The sequence below is a fragment of the Haliaeetus leucocephalus genome, unplaced genomic scaffold (assembly GCF_000737465.1).
Source record: "Haliaeetus leucocephalus isolate CR32 unplaced genomic scaffold, Haliaeetus_leucocephalus-4.0 Scaffold0, whole genome shotgun sequence".
Lineage (NCBI taxonomy): Eukaryota > Metazoa > Chordata > Aves > Accipitriformes > Accipitridae > Haliaeetus > Haliaeetus leucocephalus.
The window spans coordinates 8,017,982-8,039,701 of record NW_010972436.1 but is presented as its reverse complement, the minus strand read 5'-3'; the positions used below and the strand labels follow the sequence as shown (position 1 = coordinate 8,039,701).

Here is a 21,720-nt window from a genome sequence, read left to right as displayed (position 1 = left end):
CGGGGGGAACCGCGAAGGGGACCGCGGGGGGGACCGCGGCGGCGGGGGCCGGGGAGCGTCGGGAGCCGGGCGGCTGGAGCGGGAGCGCAGGTAACGAGGCATTAACCCATCGCTCTGACTACCCAAAGAAACTGAGGGGTCGCCCTAAAAGGAGAATTTTCCTTTTCGGAAAATGCTCTGACGCCACTACGACCGTGTCCCGCCGCTCCCCCCCCCCCCCCCCCCCCCCCCCCCCCCCCCCCAGCTGCAGCTTTGCTCTGCGAGGGGAAAGGCCAGAACCTCGGAAACATCCTGAACCTTGGGGTTGTGAAACAGGGCAGGAAATCGTACTTTTTTTTGCAGCATTAACAGTTAAACTCCAAAATACCACATGGCTGCTTGGCTCACAGTATTCTGATATTTCTGCTTCCTGACCAAAGCAGATGGTGCTCAGTTACACAGAAACACAATATTAAAAAAAAAAAAAAATGCTAACCAAACCACTTCTACTATTTTCAAAGGTCACTATACGCGCTCCGGATCATGCTTCCGTCCTGTTATTATTTAAATGGAATTGCTTCATCCATCCCTTACTGAAACAGCATGTTTCATAGTACAGCAAGAGGAAGAAAAGCACATTATTGATGGAACAATTCTTGTTCCATAGAAAGGCAATATGAATGTTAGCGGGAAAATACGTATGTGTGTTGTAGGGAGCAAAATGACAAAGGAGTTTAAAAATTTTCCAGAAAATATTGGTCATCTTTAGTTATTAATTGAATATTCATCACAGAATGCAAGGAAATTGGACATTATGAAGCAATAAAACATCAACAGGGCAGACCAAAAAAAGGATAACTCTATATATATTCATATTATTTTTGTCTGAATGCTGAAACAGGTGGTAGGGAAAAGTCTGTAAATACAGCATTTTATGTCGGTCTTTTGTAATGACCTTATTGTGTTATTACTGCTGAAATAAAACCATAAACGTCAAGAGCAAATATTAAAGTAGTCACTTACTTACTTTTTGGTTTCTTACAAATAAAACCCTTTTGGGAAGAGCAAGGAAGGATACTCCAGTAGCCAGAGAACACAGACAACTCCACGCAGTAATCAAGCTGATCCTCCGAGGGCTGTCCTTCACCCCAGTTCACAAAGTCTAAGGCACTGTTGTCTTGCCAAAGCAGCTGCCCTAATGTTGCAAATGTTAGTAGCAATACTAATAGTTCCACATCAAAAATTTTCACTACTATTAGCCTTTCTCTTTTTTTTTTTTTTTTTACTTTAGCCTAATAGAGCAATACTAGTTTCTTCAGAAATTCCCTCTGTGGTTATTTTCTAATGCATTTTATTTCTTTTGAGTCTCTTCTTAAAAACAATATAATTGCTTTTCCAAATTATGATTTGCACATTCACTAATCATAACTTTGTTTCAATTTGCACATCCCCATATTTTTGTCCAGGGGACTAAAGTTTCAAGCAGAAAAACAAATAAAGTTAGGTTGGTTTTTTTTCTTTGCTAAATTATTATTTCGCATTGAAAATCAAGCAACTTTTACTGTAAAGCTTAAACGTACACTTAGTTAAAATTAAAACATTTCTTTTTTTGCATAATGTCTGAAATGAAAAATTTGAAATTAAAATGAATTGACTTAAAATGAATTAAAAAAAAATCTTTTCTGGCGGATTGTGGATTGACACTAGTGTTGTGTTCTTCCAGATGCATGTTTTCCACTGGAGTCTTTTTCTGGCAGCCAGCTGCCTATTTTTCCCCATACGGAGATAGAGAAGCTTGATGTTGTGGGCTCTGGCTGGACAACCACAACTCCCACGCGGGTGCTTCCCAGCCGTGAGAAGATGAGAGCCAGCCGGGACATGTTTCCCACTGGGGCACAGAGCTAATGGGGGGGTGGGGGGTGAAATGCTTTCTCACAGACCAGGAATATGAGACACGTCCTCAGAAAGGGCTGAGGTCAGAGGGATGGATACGTCATTTGCTTTGGTCCTCTGTGAAGTCTTGGTTATGCTCAGCTGTAAGCAGCTGTGCAAAATTATCATCAATTACAGCAAGTCCTGGATCATCTGAATTTAGAAATGAGGCCCCATGATTGCCCCAGGTATGGATAGCTGAAATTACATGTTACATCCTGCTTTCTCAAAGAACAGTATCTTCTGTGTTGTGTCTCTCAAGACATATCCCTATCACCTCTGCACGCTTCTGCTAACTGAACCAGATATAAACTAGAAGATATTTGAGTTGAGGCAGTCCCCGGGCTGGCATCCCTTTGGTGGACCCGTGCAATACCCAAGACTCATAACTGAAGTCAAGAAAATTTCTTTTCCACAGCCTTTCACACCTACTGGATAGAACCATCAACTTCCAAGAATTTTTATATGAATCTATCTTTCTGTTTTTAACTAGTTTCCACTGTACTTTGATTAGTTACTTTAAAACAACAATGTATCTTAATCATATTTCTGTCCATTTAATGGAGTTTATTTATGATTATATAGAGAAATTGAAATAGTTACCGTTTACATTTCTGTATATTCCTATCCAAAAGCCACTTGTCTTGCTTGTGTATAAGTCTGCGTGTTCTACTAAAAAGTTTGATTCAGCCAGATCTTCTACAGAAGCCAATGTACCACCTATGAGAAAACAAACAGAAGATGATGGGAGGTATCCCCTGCCTTAGACGTCAGTGGTAGTTAGAGCCTTTGATACAGGATAAGGTTAATAATAAAACCTCTCCTGCTGGTAGAGAGTAAGCAAGGATTTAAAAAGAGACCAGAAAGTAGTGTTTAGCTGCAGGGGAACAGCTCAGACTGTGAGTGATGTTGTCCGAAATGAAAAGTGGGAAAGCCCAGTGAAGATGATGATTTTGAAACACTGAGCAAAGAGCACATTCTTTTCAAGTGATTGGATAATATTTTTTAAAGGTATTATGGGTGATTATTTATTCTTCATGGATTTGACAGGATATTATGTAGCATGTAATACTGCACAGCAAACAAATTTGCAATTCAAACTTAAGTATTAATTTTTCTGTCAATGGTCGTGGAGCAAAAGGGCTAAAGGATCGAAAAAGATATGAAACAAAAGGACCCATTTCTTTTGGGCAGTATAGTGCTTCCCTTTCTCTTTCACAGCCTCCTGAAGCATGGATGAGGTAGCTGATGATTCAGCAGCATAGGTGGAAGAGGGCCAAGGAGCAGCTCATGGTCTTGGCCAGGAGCAGATGCCTCCAAGACAGGGGAGGGAAGCGTTTGCCCTCCCCTGGCTCTGCAGGCTGCCAGGGAGCTGCGCTGGCAGAGCGAGGACTCTCGGGCAGAACACAGCCCCTCTCGGACCACACACCCCACCTTAGGGACATATATGGAAAAGAAGGGATAAGGCTGGAAAGAAGTTAACCCATTTTCAAATCTTACTAAAAAGAGAAAGTCTGTGAATGAAGAAATATAACAAGAAAAAAGCACAGCTGGAAAAAATAAAACACAGAAAATCGATCACCTTAATTTCAACATAACTGAAAAGCAAACAGCATCAATGGTGAACAATGAGACATTGATTTCCTTTTTTTGATATGTGTAGATTTTGCAGCATTAGTTTGCAAGACTTCTTCTAAGTGATTTTTTTTTTTAATGTCAAAACTGAAATCCTATCTTTGGGTAAAAATAATAATTACCTGATTGAACGCACTGAGTCACAGACTGAGCCCAGCTCATTTCATTGTCATTGAAATTATAGCAGTGGCTTCGGAAAGGAATCCAAGATATGTGATCAGATTCAGGACATTTTCCAATATCCTGCGGTGGATCAGAAGGAAGTATGTCTAAAAGAAATGAGATATTATGGATGCTTTCATTCAGTAGGGATTGCAGCTCTTCAGATATGAAATCAAGTTTTTAAAAAAAAACCCCACCAACCTTTCTTAAAAGTACTTAAAATATTCTATGGCATACAGTGCCAGAATTATCGGTAACTATGTCAAGAGTGACAATGAGGAACAGAGCTGCTCAGTCACAGCTGAATGATTAGATGTGAGCCTGTGCTACCAACTAAATCAAACTTGGACTGTCTCAAGGATATTTGAGTGTTCAAGGTTTTTTGGTTCTAGTTTATTTTGTTATAACCAACAAAGTTGTATAAATAAAAGATACAGTAAAAAGCAGAAAAAGAAAAGCCAGAAAACTTCCAGACCTTCAGGAGGTTCAAATAATAATTTGATTTTAAATGAAATATCATCTAAATCATAGTTTACTGTGGAAATTTCCCATTTAATATTTTCCTCAAGATAGTAATCCTTACATAAAATTTCTGAACAGCTTTAACTCTGACAATGCATGGAATAATCTGAAGGGCATTGAATATTTGAGTAGGAGCCTTTCATTTTCCTGCAAGCAATGACATTATGGAAAGAAACAGTAACATTGTCAGTTAGTACATGCATTTTTAAAACAAAAGTTGTAAATGAATAGAGTTGAAGTTCAGAGCATGGCCTGGAGAAGAAGTTAAAGAAAAACTACACAAAAACAGATCAAAAGAAACTCAGAATTTCCATTAACTCAGTGTCACTAGAGCTAACAGCGATTGCTCTAATACAAATGAGAAAGCAAAAAAGTTCAGTCCCATCCTGAAGTTTGCCTGTAGCTTTTAATTTTTAGTATGCCTCAGGGACACCCATAGAATCACTATGAAGTATGAACTTTTATTTGGGCCAATAACACTCTTTTTTCCCCAACACCTTAATATATTAGCAGTAGCCACCAGACTGCTGCATGAATAACCAGAAACTTCCTCCTTTCTCCAGTTTTTAGAATCCAGTAACAGTGAAGCTGTAACCACTTTATGAACACTGCTTATGCTGAAGGAAAAAAAATTATTTTATACTCAGTGGACTTTATTGATTACAACCCTTCCCATAAAATCCCTGTCAGCAAACAGTTTCACCTTCTAGACTCAAAGTGAAATGTTTAGTACTCCCACAGACTCTACGTTCTGTCTGCCTGTGACGTAGGATAACTCCTACAGCAGTTATCACCCCAGTCCAGTGAAATGGCAGTATCCTGGCTGGTGAATGACAACTCCATCAAAATAAAACATTGCTCATGTAAAATAAAGGTTTTGACATTACATGCTCAAGCTTACTACTCCTTAATATATACTCAGAAATTTGTATTTCGGTCAAAGCAGATCCAGCAAGGTTTCTGCCATAAAACTGAAAGTCATCATCATAGCTTACCCTCAGATTTTTTGCAGACAGGAAAATGTTTTTCATTACAAGGTGCTGTTTTCCAGGTCCCATGGAGTTCTAGATAGACACAGGCTATTTTCTGTTTTGGTTCTCCATAGTACCACTTAGAAAAGTTTAATTTCCTTTTATCAGTCCATCTGTAATAGCCATAATTCTGAAATTGAAACAGACGTTTAACGTAATTTTTCTACACTCTCATCTGCTGTTTCAGGTAAGTGGATTTATACAAATGCACATTTTCACAGTGATATATAAAGCTCAGTTTGTATATCCATGCTAGTACTGTTAAAACATTAATTGAATCAGGACTCAGCACCATAAAAGTAAGACACAGCAGTATGCCTCCCATGCTGCAACAGCCCATGAATGTGTTTTGAAGGCTAAATGGTGCTTCCTGGGTACTGCTGGTGCTCAGTCCCTTGTCAGGCAACGTTGTGAGGTGGAATCGCCGTCCCAGAGGAGTCAGGTCACCGTGAAGAGCAGCATGACCACAGGAACATGAAACCTGTCGAAAGCTTGGGTGGAAGCGGGTCTCAGAGGGTGGCTGTCAAACAAGGACCGTAAGCTCAAGTAGAGTTTTGAGGACACCTATTCAGGAGTAAACTGCAGCTATCACTATGAAAAATCTGAGAAAATTATTAGTTTGTTAGGAGCAAGAGAGAAATATGGAGGAGCAGGAAGTCTTGAGACTTTGCTTTGTTTAGTCTTCCCCACCACCACCACGTGGGGGTTTTTTTTCCAGGAAGAATCCAAATCATTACAAGCAAAAGGGAACAAACCCAGACAGTATATTGCTGACATTAAGAACTGAGGGATAAAATATGATCCCACTCTAGTGTCTAGATGTGTCAAGAGGCCAGGTACACAAACCCCTCCTGAGCTCGGCACCATCAGGGCAAGATCGCTGCCTGGGGAACAGGAGGAACCACAGAGCTTCACTCTGCAGCAGCAGGGCCGGGTCTTTTATACGGACCAGGAGAACATGTCTGGTGATCCAAATGTGGTCATAATGGAATTTTAACTGCTTTCTAAACCATGTTTCTATGACTGTAAAAACAACCAACTTTGATATCAAGTGGACTGGAACACTATTATGTTGTTTTGTATAGAGATGTCCCGTGGACCTGTGCAAGTGGGAGGATTCATGTCAAGGTTGGTGACTACCAATCACTTATATATTCTAAGACCAAGCATTTTGTCTGGTAGGGAGAGGGACTGTTAGAATCATGGAAATACGTATTGTTCAGCAACAAGTTCATTGTCTCAGATGTTGTAGCCTTGTAAGAGGCTTTATCAGAGTGCTGCTGCTTCGTATAATCAGAAATTCTATTTTTACACAACATTAATTGTAAGTTCTCCCTAGTGATACTGAATTTCAGACATGTTTTGCTATGTTATATATCAGCGTGGAATCACAGTAAAAACAATCACTAGCTAAGAAGATGATTGCTGATTGAAGAGCACTTTCTTATTGTCAAGGTAGTTTAGTCAGCTCAAAGAACATCTCAATAGAAACTTGATAGTTAAGTGCAATGAGCAACTGCATATTCACTAGAAGCCAAAGCTCATTTTGACACAGTCACAGAGCTAATAAGACTGATGCTCACTTGAGTTTTCCCTTACACAGTGGTGGACCTGGATCTCCGTATTCACTTCTGGTACAGTGTAGCTTTTACTGCTTTTAATCTTTGGGATTTAGCAGGTGTAACAAGGAGGGTGTTCAGAGGCACATGGTATATATCCTGAGAACCCTTCTGAACCAAAAAGTGATGAAAAAGCTACAGCTGCCAATGATCACGAGGCACTAGCCTTAATGACCCTGTTGGTCGCATTGAGCAGAATTCACCTCTCCTAAAAATGGCCATCTAAAAGTTAACCAGGTAGTTTGACCTAACTGTCAAAGATTTCCATAGAGTTAGTAAAGAAAGGCCAGCACCATCAGAGGTTCCCATCCTTCTCCATTGCCTGAGATAGAGTTTAATGATTTAAGATGGATAAAGTTAAATGAAGTGACTGCTGTCCACCAGTCCCAGGTTTCTAAATCTGTTCATGCTACGATTCTCCCTGCTGATAGTAATCCAATCATAGCATTTAACTGCACCACCTATCAATTTATTAATCTTACCACATTGCTGTTGAGCCCAATCCATAAGGGCTCTCCATATTGTGCTGCCTGCAGCAGCAGGAATATATTACTGTAATAATCAAAAATGCTGGCAAGCTCTGAAGATTTCTCCTTGCAGGCTTTTCTTGCTTCCTCCCAATTCATTTTAGAAGGAATGACTAAATAGCTGCTGTTACCATAATGGATGAAATCAGAATCTGGAGCAGTTGTGGAATGAAGCAGTTCAGGCTCTGTAGGAAAGAAGTACAAATTTGAGAGGAAGGGGAGAAAACAGTGAAAAATTACTAGCTACCTGAATAGCAGTATTACTTTTGAGTAACAGATGAATATAGCGTGGCAGCACAAGCATCAAATAAAAGCATTTCTTATTTAAAAGACAGGAGACATATTTTAACAGTAACTTGGAATTATTTTTAACTATAGTGTAAACAGTGTATTCAGAGATTAGGAGAATGAACTGTGCACACCTGTAAACATATACTTCACCAGATGAAATGATGTGAATACTGGTCACATGGTGATTCTCCCCCCAGAGCTCTCTAGGTCCTGCTCCCACAGTGTGGGTAAAATTCCTCCCACGCACAAGCACAGTGCAGGATCTCCACACCACTTCAATCTCAAAATAGGGGTGAATTTCATTCTAAGCAAAGTTTGTGAGACTGCTGCTACTTCTTTCCCATGTAGGATGAAGTGAAAAAGGAAACTGTAGTTGTACCTTAAAAGATACATGCAGAAGTGGAAGACAAAGACCTAGAGCTAGTGATAGGGACAGAAAAAAGGACAAAAACTGCTTTCGTGTTCAGTCAGTGTAGAGAACACCCTGGCAATTATTTTTGCTAGTGATGCCCGCATGCAGCTTTCTGCAATCACACGGGATGAGGCCGTGAAACATCTGGCCCAGCTGTGGCTTCTTCATGTATTTTTACTTGCTGCTTAGCAGTTCCCTGTTTCTATTCCTGCGGACTCTGCAGTGTAGCTGTGCTCCGGATGTGTCTCCCACCCTGAGGACACACGATGAAAACTAGAACTTTTGCCCTTCTGAGTATTGCTGGTCTTGTGATATAAAAGCATTGCTAGAGACTGATGAGCAAACTAACCAGTTTGACTGACCTTAGTCAACTCCCCAGTGGAGTACGTGTGAGGGTTTTTAGTGAGGCGGGGGTTAGATGTGGGGGTGAGGGTGGGGAAACATCCTTTAGTGTGTTGTCTGTCTAGCTAATACACCTATGGTGGAGGTCACCGACGGATTTGTCTTTATGCTTTGTATTTGCATTTGCAAAATAACCTTATTCAGATACCTATATCTGTGCTAATTGGACAAAGCACAGATGGCGAAACTTTTCTGTCAATAGAGAAAAAAGGCGTTTGGAAGGCACAGCTTTTCTAACAACCTGTTTTGGGCATTTGCCTCACTATGAGGCAGGTGAATCCTGCCTTCAAAGTGTCTACTTGCCATGTGCAGGCAACTTATTTAAGTGTAGATGTCTGCAGGGTAGGTGAAGTCAGCCTCTGTGAGTGTTGGTGGGTATGCTGGTAGGGGAGAGGACATAAAGCCAAAACTTTGCTATAATCCTTATCACAGAGAGGGTTTTGTGTCTGGAATTCCTGAGCTGGGAAAGTAGCCCTGCTTCCCTCACCCTGGCTGCTACAGGCACAGCCAACTGAGGACTCATATGGTCAGATTGTTCAGTAAATGTCTTCCAACAAAGAAGGTGAAAAATAAAACTTACTGCTGTCCATCTGACATATATAGCTTTTTTTATGCTGGCAGTCAGTGTTTTCCCAGTACCCTGCTTCATCTACAGATCTTTTTGTCATTGCAATACAGTCAGTCTGGGGAAAATTTAAAAAAGAAAATTATAGCTGATAAAGTGCAAGATGTCTGACAAAATAATAGAAATAGGTTTGAGGAGACAAAGCTAATAGCTTTCTTTTCTAATTTTCTGGCTCTTCTTTTCATTTATTGTTTCTTGGAAATTAAACATATATTATATATTTTAAGCAAATGTACTTTCCATGGGAGATTACTGCAAGAACTTTTGTCAGTTTATTAAAATTTCTTGGAGTGCACCAAAGGTATTTTTACTATGTAGTTTATGGTAATCTGTACTGAATTTGTTGAACTTTCATTTGGATTTATGCTGTACAAGTAGAAACAATATAACAAATTGCTAGTAATACTGAGTATTTTCAGTAAAATCTAATAATTCTAATAATTGTAATTAATTCTAGCAGTAATTATACTACAGCACTCCTTTTCTGCAGTTTGAGAATTCTGCAAAGGAATGACAGTAGTTGTAGGCTCTAAACAGGCCTATTAATCTCTGAGTACAGCTTTAAAAACTTGATCTCTGAAATATTTGGTCGCCTTCTGCTTTAAGCCATTGAAATATAGGATCCTAGCTGAGATAGAAGTCAGGCTGGTTACTCTAACCTTGAGTATGTTATCCAAGTTACACATTTTCCAATTTTTTTTTCTGTTTACCTGTATTGTAATATACTTCCAGTCAACTTTTATGTAGTTATCTCTAAATGGGAATCGTCTTGCCCACTTTGAATAGTCAAAAATGCTTCCATCTGTCCAAAGATATGTATCCTCACTGTTAATGTCATTCAGTCCAATCCATGTTTCACTGGCAACATCCTTTAGGTGGAAGGTAAAGAAGGCTATTAAAAAAAAAAAAAAGGATCAGAGAAAGAGAGTAGTTGAGGAGTTGCCTTTCTTCAAATTCCATGTAAACCAAATTCCAAATAAAACAACTAATCAACTTTTAAAAATATTAGAAATATCAAGTTCAGTATTGTTAGACTATAAGTTAATGGTAAAAGAGAAAAATTACAATGGGTAATTGAACTGAAGCAGTTTGATTTCATTAAAAAAAAAAAGAAAAGTTTTTTAGATAAAAATTATATAGACTTCTTGGAAATATTATAGAAGTTAGGGCTAGAAGGGACTTCAAAAGGACTAATCAGTCTTCCCCAAGGTAGCATCAACTGCACATGTCATTTCTGATGGATGTGTGTTTACTGCCTAACTTGAATATCTGTGGGCATTTCATTACTATGAACTATTACTATTTATCCCATCTTCCAAGGCCATGGAGAACAGATTATTCTGTTCCTTCCACATGACACTTTTACCAAGAGATGGGAAGTGTCACAATATCTCACTCCAGACTTCTGTCTGGATCAAGCAGCTCCAGGTCTTCCTTCATAGGTGATGCTATTTAGATCTGGAGGCTAGTTCGGCCTTGTCATTGGATGGGGAAATGCTCTGGCTTCATACTTAGTGCCAAAAGGTTCAGATGTCATACCTTGCACTTGCTCATTGTGTATCGAGGCCAAATTTCCCCCTAATTCTATACAAGCACTTCTTGCAGAGTGCCAAGTCAGTCTCTCTTCTTCTCTGGATCCAAATATTTTATAACACTGCGGGGAGAGTAAAGGATTAGACAAAATTTCAGGTGTCAAAGAGTCTTAAAACCATTGGTTTTGATTAATTCAGCTCTAGTCCCTGCATATAAACACCAGCAGATCTGTGAAATGGGAATGCATTCAGCCAGCAAGAAGGAGACCCAGCGAACCACGGGGGTGTGTGTGCAGCACTTACAAACCTGTGGGCTGTCCAAGGTTAGTGCTGAGCAAGGGCGGGCAACCTCCAAGAGCTTTTGAGGAATTAAGTAGACATCCAAGGTGCATGGATAGAGATTTCGGGTCACGTTACTGAAAAGTAGAATTTTTGAGAGACTGAAACTATTTCCTCATTGGGAACATAATTTGGGGCAGCCATCTCTCAGGTCAAGTTCTTTCAATTATATGCCACAGACTTAGTGCTGAAGCCTGAGCTTTTGTGAGCACTCAGCATGAGCAGAACAGCGTCAGGAAGAAGTGTTCTTTTGTACCGTGTATTAGTATCCCATGGGGATTTTTCCTGAATACCAGTGTAAAAAATTGTTGTTGTGGTTGTGTATGTTCTGAGGGGCAAAAGGCGTGGTTTTTAACTGGCATATGCTGCTTCTCCCTTTTTATGCCCTTTAAATGCATAAAAACCTTTCCTATTGATTGCACTGTGGGATTGATTTGTGGTTTTCATTTGCTGGCTGGGTTTTTTTAAGTTCATATGGCCAAGTGTACTTTTGCTTAACTTAGCAAAAAAACAATGCTTGCTTGTTTTCTATATTTGATTTGACATTTATTGCTGTGTATGTTACTTTGCTTAAGATGACTTGTTGTGATGGCCTATTACATATGAGAAGTGTGACCTTTCATTTTTTCATCTCCATGTTACTCAGAAAAGGGGCTTACACTTACAGATAAGGACAATGGAACAGGATTTCCCTGCAGTAAGTATGTCTAAAATAAACAGAAAACTCTAGAAACTGAAAAAGTAACTATGGCTAAAGGCACATGGACATTTACAAGAATTTTAACTGAAAACATTCAAATTCACCTTTTCTGAGATTCAGATATGGACTGGCCAACATGAAAATTGAACTACACTGCTATTTAGAATACCACTTAATAAACTGGTGTATTATATAGTGATATAAAAGCGATAGTTGTTTTCTCTACCTATAGCAAATCTGCTAAATATGGCTGAGATTTGTTTCTGCACCTTATTGTTAAACAAAAGCCAAGTTTCAGGACATCCTCCCAGAGGTGGAAGTACAGTAGGAGCAAATCCTGAGTAAGTTGAATTGTGCCTTTCACAGATGAAGGCATTTTTCACAGCACAGCTTGTATCTTTCCAAAAGCCTGTAAATAAGTGGAATACAGAGAATCACTGTCTGAAACTCTCGTACCACCATTAGAGCAGTCAGCCCCAAACAGTATTCATAAAGCCCAAATGAAGCCTTCCAGAAGCAGGTGAAACAGCTGCCATGTACACATTTACCCAGATACACTCCCCCTTCCTCTGCGGTATGTTTGTCTCCGTATAGTGATGGTGTGGTTTTAAACCTCAGCATACTTGTTATGAAAAACTGTCAGTATTGTTCAACCGCCTATTTGCAGGGTAGCCTCAAATTTAAATATGTAGCAAACATTTTGGATTTTGATGCTGATTTTTCAACCAAATATTTCTTATTGCTATTTTACTCACCAAAATCTTTTGACATTATCACACAGTTTTCATCATTATTCGCAAAATTGGGTTCATTCGGAGCCCAGGCAACATAGTTCACTGGGGTCTTATCCAGCCAGCTGAAAGAAACAAGAGGACAGGCTGCCAGACAGACGTCTCCAGCAGTCATTTAGTTACAAGGTCTGTTTAGGTAAAGGGCTGAGCAAGGTATTAGCAGTGACCAGAAGGCAAAGGCTCTACATATATTGGAGAGGACATATCCGCAGCATTACGGCTGCTTCTCATCTGTTTAGTACTATCACGTTCAAGTCCCATCAGTGTCTCATTTTGCCAGAGCCTGGATAAACAATGTCATACTTGAAGGGAAGGCTTCTTATGGTCTGGACAAGACTGAAACCCCAAGATCTCACCAGTGCACGGACTTCCCTCTCATCCCAGTAAGGTGTCCTCCTGGAAGCCTTCCGCAAACAGATTTCTAAAACAGGTTCCCTACCAGCAATTTCAGAAAGCTGTTGGGTGAGATGTTGCTTACACTTCTTGCTTCCAGCTCCCATAACTTGAACCACATCCACATGTTATCAAAACCTCCTGGGCTTTCTCTGTAGCCATTGGAGATCTGGGCAGCATTAATCTCATCCTAAGCTTGATGTCTAAAGTGGATCAGGTGAATAACATCCTAAAATTAGCTGCTTCTCCTCACTACCTATGAAGGGTTGCTTGGTTGTTTAACTCAGTTCTTCCAGTGTGAGAGAGAAAGTGAAATTAAGTGAAATTAATCTTAGCCATGAATTTCTATTGGCTTTGCTCTCCCAGATTTGGAAGGAAAACCACATTGCTCGCTTAAATATAGAAGAACTTAACACTTCTGATCTGAGACATCTCCTGAAAACTATCCAGAGTTCAGTTGCACAACAGTTACTAACTTGTAAAATGAAAGCACACAGAAATGCTCCCATAGAGTGCGACAAAATTACCATCATTTGTTGTCCGTTACCAGTTTTCCTTTACTCACCTGAATTTCCGATCAAAGCTGACAACTAATCCAATGAAATATGATTCCACTCTGAGTTTTGTGTAAATCTAAAACAAAAGTGATTAACAGTTAAGCACTAAACAGTTCGTCAACATCAAGCAAAAGTCTGGAAGCCCATTAACCAATCCCTGGTTTTTTTTTTTCCCCTTCCCCCCCCCCCCCCCCCCCAATATGAGCCTCAGACAAGAACATTCAGTAGGTTCAGACCAGGTTTCAAGCAGGCAACAGGGATATGGGGAACATTCTGGAGTGAGGAACCCACTGGACAGAAAAGCAATAATCACTGTGCTGAACACTATGTATCTTGGAAGAGATAAGCAACCTGGGCTTGAACTGTCCTTTGCTGCATATTTAACATTTGCATGCCTTTTCCCCCCACCTACTAAAAGCAATAGTAATTTCTTTACACGTTCTGAACAAATATATTGTTATATAAATAAGTAATGTAGGACAATAGCCTGCCTAAATAGGCTGTTCCCTTTATTTTATCAGCTGCTCTGCTTCAGAAATTAATTATAATTAATAGGCTCAGTGCTTACATATTTCCATAGAAATTGTCTTTTGCTTTCATTCTCAATGACAACAAGATCTGCAAAGTTCTTCTGACAAATTCTCCGTGCTTCTTCCATATGGACATGTTCTTTGCTGAAATAATACTGCTTATCTTCATACACAATCCATCCATCATTGGTGGCTTGATATTCTGAAAGATAAGGAATCACACATATTACATTCATATCTGGTCTGTACAAAGTCTGAAAACTATATAGCAAACTTTTCTTTGAAAGAGGAAAAAATCCTACCAAATTTGTAGTTTGGTTCAGGTTTTAGAAGTGTACCTGTAAAACAAAAGATCATCATGAGCAACATTCCAAATATAAAAAAATTCAGAGAGATTTGCTTTATGTAGTTGCAAATGCTTTGTATAATAAAGAAAAAACCCTGAACTATGAATTACCTAATGCATTTTCAATAGTTTAGAGTACATACCAATGGATTAATTTTAAAAATATGTATAATTTAGAAACATTTATCTAGTGAAAATATATGTCTTTAAAGCATATATACATATCTCCAAAAGCACTGTATTAAACAATCCAGGATGTGCAGTAAATACTTTGTAGATGAAACTTGCATCAGTTTGAAAATTTATTTAGTATTTTTACTTGGCATGCTATTAATAATTTTTTTTATATTCATGGGACTAGAGCCAACCAACATAATCCAGCTAATATATTAAGTTCTCAGACTTACCTACATAGTAGTAAAGCATTCACAAGTACTGAAAGCATTAATGCTGGTATCTTGTTAATACCACACATCATTTCCAGTGTCTTGATGCATTCCTCCTATCTTAATGGCTTAGGCTCTTACTAGGACAATCTGTTTTTGAGAGTCCTGGAGAGCCAGTAGATACCAAACTCAAGTTTCTGATTACAGGATGAACCAGGAGGAAGTAATTAATCTGTTGCTATTCCCAGAGCCAGCTATAGCCCCTCAAAGGTAGCTCTGCTTTCATTTGGATGCCTGTTATTTTGTTTTTCACAAGGACTACTAATTCTGCTCTTAGCTTTCTCCATTTCTTCTGTGGTTTGATGGAGAGGAACACATTATTAAAGGAATGACAGGAACAGTTTAGATGAGAAATAAGCAAACATGAAAAAGCAATTAAAATTCTTCTATTGGGAACTTTTAAACATTTTCTTCTTAAGTATTTAGTGAAGAATAGAACTAAAATCATTCAGATATCTTCATGATGAATTTACATAATTCACCTCATTTTGATTTTATTTTTTAATCCTAACATAACTATGACATTCCTTGTTTTTCCAAAAAAATGGAGTACCTTAAGTAAATATGTGTCTGAACATGAGGGAATTAACAGCTGAACATCTCTCCTCTCAGGTTGATCATCAGCTAATCTAGATTCACAATAACAACATCTAATTCTTCTATTTTTTTTTACTTTTGAAAGGTCACCTAGGATCAAGATAAACTGATCAGAGTCTTTATGTCCTGGTTTCTGAACTCTGAACTTGGTAATCTCACGAAGAGCAGAGAGCCACATCTGTACAAAGCGGCGTGCCCAACGCAGCAGAAACGGCTGCACAGGATGTACTGCTTCAAGCTGGTATGCAGAAGTCAGTGTTTTGATGGTGCATTTGTATGACTAATCTACCCACAAGGGAACAGTGACTCTTCCTTTTCAGTTAAGCAATTTTTCAATGTTAGCATGGTGCCTTATTCGGTGTTCCAGGGTAATGTTTTTTGGCAGAGTCATCAAATATTAGATATACTCAGTGTTTTTTATATAACTGCTTCTCCCCTCCCCTCCCTGTTGTGCCTGCAACTAGTTCCCTGTGCGTGTCCAACTTTCTTTTCATTTCAAGAAGCTTTTAAGAATCTCCTGCTCCATAGAGATGCGGACAAGTATTCAGTTTACAACCAGGAAGCAGGGATGTAAAAAAGTAGGACCGAGTAAGCAGAAAAAGTCCTTTCATTTTCAGTTGTCAGTCAGGGTCCTCAGCCCATGAAGACCCTGTTTCCTTCTGGCAGGCACCCCAAAACATGTCCATCAGGTCCGTTTCACGCCCTGGCACCAGGTGCAGGAGACCTGGCGTTAAGGCCCTGCTTCCCAGGCAAAGCTGGTGGGTGCAGGGGTCCTTCAAGGCTACACCAGCCTTTACTTTTGATCTCTTTTTCAGAGTTGCTGGCTCCTGTAGCCACTGATCCCTCTCTTTGGTTCCCATTATTCGTTTCACAGCAGGAAGCAAAGCTTTTTTCTCTTTTGTACAGAGAACTCTAGTGTCCTGCATCCTCAGCTCTCCTGGGTACGCCTGGAGCAGGTAGAAATACAGGGAGGGGGTGAAAGGAGAGGAGATAAGTACCTTAGCCTTGCAATTTTATTCAACCCATGGCAGAAGAGATAAAGCCAGAGATGAAGTAATAGGGACTTCTTTAACTTCCTGCATCCGAGTACAATTGAAAGATCTCAATTCATTCCTCTTGCTTTATATGTTGCCTTCACTGCAGCTGGTTTTAAAATGAACAATTCCCAGTATCTTTCTTCTTTTCAATTTGTTTAAATCCATACAATTTGTTTTTGAACTTGGATTTATCTGTCCAATTAAATAGGGAAGTAATCATACCTTTTTTTGTTTCACAAATCCAATTAAGTAAGTGTTCACAGCGCAAGTCGTTCCAGCGCATTTGGGGTGATCTATTAAACATAACACAATGTTCAAGTTCTTCATGGTTGTTGGGTTCATCTTCATCCCAGTTCTCATAAATTACCTGGGTTGGAAATACATCCCAATTACTATGTGATTTGAGCTGAGTGGAAGTAATTGAGATTGCCATCATAACACAATTTCAGGATCTCATCATCTCAAGTACCTTGTTTATGGGATTAATAGGAGTTCAGATAGGTCTGAGAGAGCTGTGAAAATCATGCTGACCAGACCAGCTCACTTTCACCAGTGCTCCCTGGAGAAGGAGTAAAGATTACACAGTAGAGAAAAGCATGTGTCTGATGGAGGAAAAACTGATGGGGTGGAGGGAGTTGTATTTATCTTGCTTTATGAAAGATGGCGGCCTGACTTCTCTGTACTGACATACAGCAGTGCCTGGTCTGGGATGCTGTGAAGATCTAAGAGCATGGACTGTGGATGATGGGCTATAACATGGTACCAGGGATGAAACAGGCAATTTTGTACTTCCATTAGTGTGTTAGGACAGCACTGTCCCTGAGCACTGCAGCTGTTCAGCCAATGGATAAAGGACTGCTACGCACCTGCCAAAAGTTTAAAGAGATTGGAAAAAAAGGCATAAAAAGATGAAAATTTATATATTCTAAAGGGCAGAAAGTCAATTAATATCCAGGAAATAAGTACTCACAGGGGAACCATCAATCCAGGCAAATCCTTCATTAGGATTTAAGAGAAACAAACCGATCCAGAAAGCCTGAGTGTGTAGTCCTTTATCCCTAAAATAAACCATACAATATAGACACGTGAGTGTAGAAAGTGGGGCCATGATATAAATGTTGGAAAGCATAGAAACATGCTGCTTGCTGTCCCATCTGAATTGGTCTCTGCTCCTTCACTGTTGTTGGCCCATAGCCAGGCTCACTGCCTGCACTCTGTCGAGGGGTTTGATAGTGCTCTGCGGTGGGACAAGACTTGCCATATTTGAAGGTAAGTTAAAGGACAAGTGATGTGGCACAGAGCTAGCTCAGGCTCCCATCCTTGTGGCTGCAACACAGCTCCTTGCTGTAGCAGGAGTTCACGGACAGAGGCTTTAGCAAAAGTAAAACATCAGTAGAGAGCTGTAACACAATTTAACTAATGAAAAATAATGACAATTGTTTTTCAACAGATTTGATTTGCTTCTGGGCACTTCCTATGTAGTTTATTTAATAGTTCACACTATTTATCTTATCGTACTTATGGACCAGATAAAATAGAGTCCTATTTCATTCTCTACATAACATGAAGATTTCCCCTTGCGAAGATTTCATAGTCTGAAGCAAAGAGACTTAACAGGGAGGTAAAAACATGTTCAGCATCTCACAATACTGAAAAATAATAAAATGAAGAAGGGTGAGATCACAAAGACTTTTTATATGGCAATTTTAATTCTATTTGAGAAATTAACCCTGGTTTCACCACTATGTGAAACAGTTTTAGTTAAATAGCTATACATTATGTACCATTGGGATGTCTTGACATTACGGAATACAATCAGAATGTAGTGGTCTAATTTGGGGGGGGAAATAATGGCATAATTTCTACATTGTGGGCAAGACATGGCATCTACAGTGCCAGCAAAAATTAATTAAAATTAATTCCTGTTTGATTTCAGGAGTCTTCAGTTTATGGTCAGAAATTTCCACATTAATTCCTTGCATTTTGGTTTACATTACACCTTAGCTCAAGGGGGGTTTTGGGCATATTGATTAAAATATGAATTTCAGCCAGTTAGAAAAAAGGCACAGTTGGAGCTGAACATTTTATTGTCTCCCTTTTGGGAGAGGGACTAAAATGTACAAAGTTGATCAGATCTGGAGAACAGTCTTGCTAAAAACCTGTTATGAAAATTTCTAAAAATATCAAAGCCTCTTTGAAATATTCAAGATTTGTTTTTTTAAAAGCAATGTTTCAGGATGATATTTCCAGATGAAAAACTTCCATTTTAATTTAAATTTGATTGTGTTTATTCACTCACTTGCCCAGCTCCAGATATATTTTGAAGGAATTCTTATGTAAAATAGCATGAACATGAAAAAGAATTGTTGTGCAAGTACTCACGATGCTAATTGCCATAATAAAATCTGGTCTTCTCTTGTATTGATTGTGACCAGATTTCCTCCTATTTCTCTACAGAATTCTTCAGCCTCAAACCAAGACTTCTTTTGGTTTCCCTCTCTCACAAAAAACTGTTGAGAAAAAAAAAAAGTAAAAATAAATTACTAAATGTGCAAAGTTTGGCATATAAAAATGTATAATTGCCTATGTAATTAAAATCAGTATCACTTTAGCACCCCTTTGTTCTTGAGTGAGACAACATAATGTCTGTCAGGACCTGTAATATTAAACATTGTTAATATAAAGCGTAAGTTTTTTTTTTCTTAGCATCCTATAGTTTAAAATAAGGCAAGAGTAGCATAGGTGTCTGAGGAGAGGAAAAGGTATCACAATGTACAGAGAAGAAAAAATAGTTTATAACTTAATTGGAACTTTGACCACTGAAAGGCTTGAGGAAAGATGGAATAGCTCAGCTGCGGTATTTTGCAGTAGAAAGCAGGAGATTTTTGAGGAATGGAAGGTGGAAGGAAGATCAACAGGTTGGAATAGAAAAGATAGTATGGACGGAGAAAGCCATTTGGCAAGGTGCTGACCCTGGCCAAGGAAGGGATTTTGTGTGGTGGTGCAAGCATACAAATGGCTCCACTTTCTACTATGAAGTACGTACATTCTTGAAGTAAGGAACTGGATGCTTGACATTTTGGGGAAAGGATAATCAACAATTTGGTAATAGGCAGAACCAATAATGTTAGTAACAATAATTAAGTGTGACATAGAAGTTAGACTCTTACAAATACAGGGCTAAAATCATCTCTGGCCTCCCAACAGGCAGAGTCTCAAGAAAGAAAATGAGAGGATATTTATGTAAAGACCTGCAAGAGCAATGTTGCATATTTACTTTTACTTGATCTATTTTGCCTTCTCTTTACTGTTTCTTCTTCTTTTCAAAAAGTAGGCTTTTTAAGGCATTTTTAGCTAAATCAAGACAATGCCCAAAACCTGTACTTGCTGAAGAGTCACCAATATCAAACTAAACCTGGATCTAAATGTATCACTAAAAATATCACATGCTGTGTGAGAAAAGGGTGGCAGAGGGCCAGGTTTCCTTAAGTTTTCTCTCAGAAACATTGTCTTATGCAAGTCACACTGCCAGCTCTTGAGATGCAATACTATGTTTTTCTGAAGTCCCAAATTCCTGGAAGTAAATAAATTAGGTGAGGTTTTCACCTGGCATTTAAATAAACGAAAGCATATTTCTAGGACTCTGTTTTCATTGTTTCAGGTTTTCCATTGTTGACTTCCATTATATTTGATGGATTTTCTCATGGTTTTTTTGCCCTTGAATACCATGGAGAAGATAATTCCCCCAAAATTACCTAGCACCTGGATCCCTGAGTACCACAGTGACCGCTGGGCTCCCCTGTGCTCAGGCTCGCCGTGAAGGTAGACACACACTTACTTTGAAGCATGAGTCTGCCTGGAATGCTCCATCCCAGCCTTCGGCACAGGGAGACGCAAGGATCCGTACCGGAGGAGCAGAAGGTAGGACTCCTGCTGCCTGCTGTTTGCAAAGATAATTTGCTGTCTTCTCACAGCTAACAACATCCCATAATCCAGCTGCAACTCCAGTTCCCATGGCAACACAGCCTTGCTCTTTTCCTTTGTGATATGGAAAAGAAATGAATAAAACCTGTCTTAATTGCTCTCTAAGAAATGAGACCTTTGCTTTTATTCATAGAAAATTATCAAAAGGAAGATGCAGATTATGCAGATTAAAATATCTGGCCAGAGCCAAGAATGGGTCTCAGAGACACAGCTTTGCCAAAAGCAGAGACTTGCAGCTTTAGAATAGAAATCTTCCTTATCTTTCCACTCCAGGGAAATCACAGGACAAATGGCATTTGATTTTATTTACATATGCAGCAGATGGCCTGACAACTACTTTGGGGTTCTCAATATCCAGGTAATTCAATTTCAAGAAGGCTGATATCAAGTACAACAAGTCTGTTTGAAGGCGTAACTAGCTAGTGTGAAGGCAAGTGTTCCCACATAGAAGTTAATCTCTTTTGCTGAAGTGCAGAAAAGCTGGACGTTCACTGCTCATTTCTCACATGTGCACTTTGTGGGTCAAAAAACTGTTCGTAATAGTTTTTCTCAGTCTGATGAGTTGTTGTTAACTGGTGTTAAAAAGTTGAAAAAAAAAGAGACCATGGACCTTTTTAACTCCTGCATAGTGTTGCCTTCAGTCTAACCCATTAAATATGTGTTTCTATACAACTTCGCAGGAGGTTGACCTATGCAAGACCTGACACTTGGCTGTGACAGTGCTAGTTGCACTGGCATCAAACACACGGTCTGGTGGTGTTGGCCACTTACAGCTACAAGCACAAAAGAAAGTGCCTACTCTAATTTCTAACACCAGGGGATGGAAAGCAGAAAGCTGCATGAATTGCGGCTGCACTCCTATCACAAGGGTTGAGCCCGTGCAGAGCTTACCTGGCATTGCTGTGTTCCAGTGTGTGAAGAGAGGAGTTTCACCACTGGTCCACCTGAAACTCCCTCGTTCTTCTGTGTCAGAGAGACCGATCCAGAAATACTTTTCAGACCTCGGCCCCGTCAGACTAATCAGGAAGGCTTGCTCATTTCTGAAGTGGAAAACAGTGGTCATTCACAACCTATTACCTTGCAATATTAATCTAAGTAAGTGGTACAAACAGAGGTGTCACTGTCATGCTAGCATGACCACAAGGCAACAGCTCCTCAGTGAAGTTCGGGCAAAACCTCAGCAGGCTTTTAAGTGTGGTCAAAAGAATTTGGTGAGGGACAACTTTCTCCTTTTAGCTGAAGGCATCTTCTCTGCTCTCCAAGAAGTTCTGTGAAATGTCACAAATCACCACTCAAGTGGGATTCTAGTTGTATTTTACTATTTTCCTTGT

At 39.4% G+C, this 21,720-nt stretch overlaps 1 protein-coding gene across 1 annotated transcript in view; it reads right to left on the bottom strand.

Moving 5' to 3' along the window:
* Window positions 1-21,720, bottom strand: part of LOC104828799 (macrophage mannose receptor 1-like) — a 33,531-nt gene that overhangs the window by 1,205 nt on the left and 10,606 nt on the right. The window contains exons 9-26 of the mRNA XM_010562742.1: window positions 21,281-21,429; window positions 20,244-20,443; window positions 18,788-18,915; window positions 17,376-17,463; window positions 16,628-16,772; window positions 14,282-14,317; window positions 14,018-14,181; window positions 13,458-13,525; window positions 12,464-12,564; window positions 11,978-12,117; window positions 10,677-10,791; window positions 9,848-10,029; window positions 9,093-9,195; window positions 7,363-7,592; window positions 5,226-5,391; window positions 3,669-3,815; window positions 2,515-2,631; window positions 1,007-1,174 (exon numbers count right to left, since the gene is read on the bottom strand). Coding sequence (XP_010561044.1) covers window positions 1,007-1,174; window positions 2,515-2,631; window positions 3,669-3,815; window positions 5,226-5,391; window positions 7,363-7,592; window positions 9,093-9,195; window positions 9,848-10,029; window positions 10,677-10,791; window positions 11,978-12,117; window positions 12,464-12,564; window positions 13,458-13,525; window positions 14,018-14,181; window positions 14,282-14,317; window positions 16,628-16,772; window positions 17,376-17,463; window positions 18,788-18,915; window positions 20,244-20,443; window positions 21,281-21,429 — 2,447 coding nt within the window. The remainder of the gene's footprint in view (window positions 1-1,006; window positions 1,175-2,514; window positions 2,632-3,668; window positions 3,816-5,225; window positions 5,392-7,362; window positions 7,593-9,092; window positions 9,196-9,847; window positions 10,030-10,676; window positions 10,792-11,977; window positions 12,118-12,463; window positions 12,565-13,457; window positions 13,526-14,017; window positions 14,182-14,281; window positions 14,318-16,627; window positions 16,773-17,375; window positions 17,464-18,787; window positions 18,916-20,243; window positions 20,444-21,280; window positions 21,430-21,720) is intronic.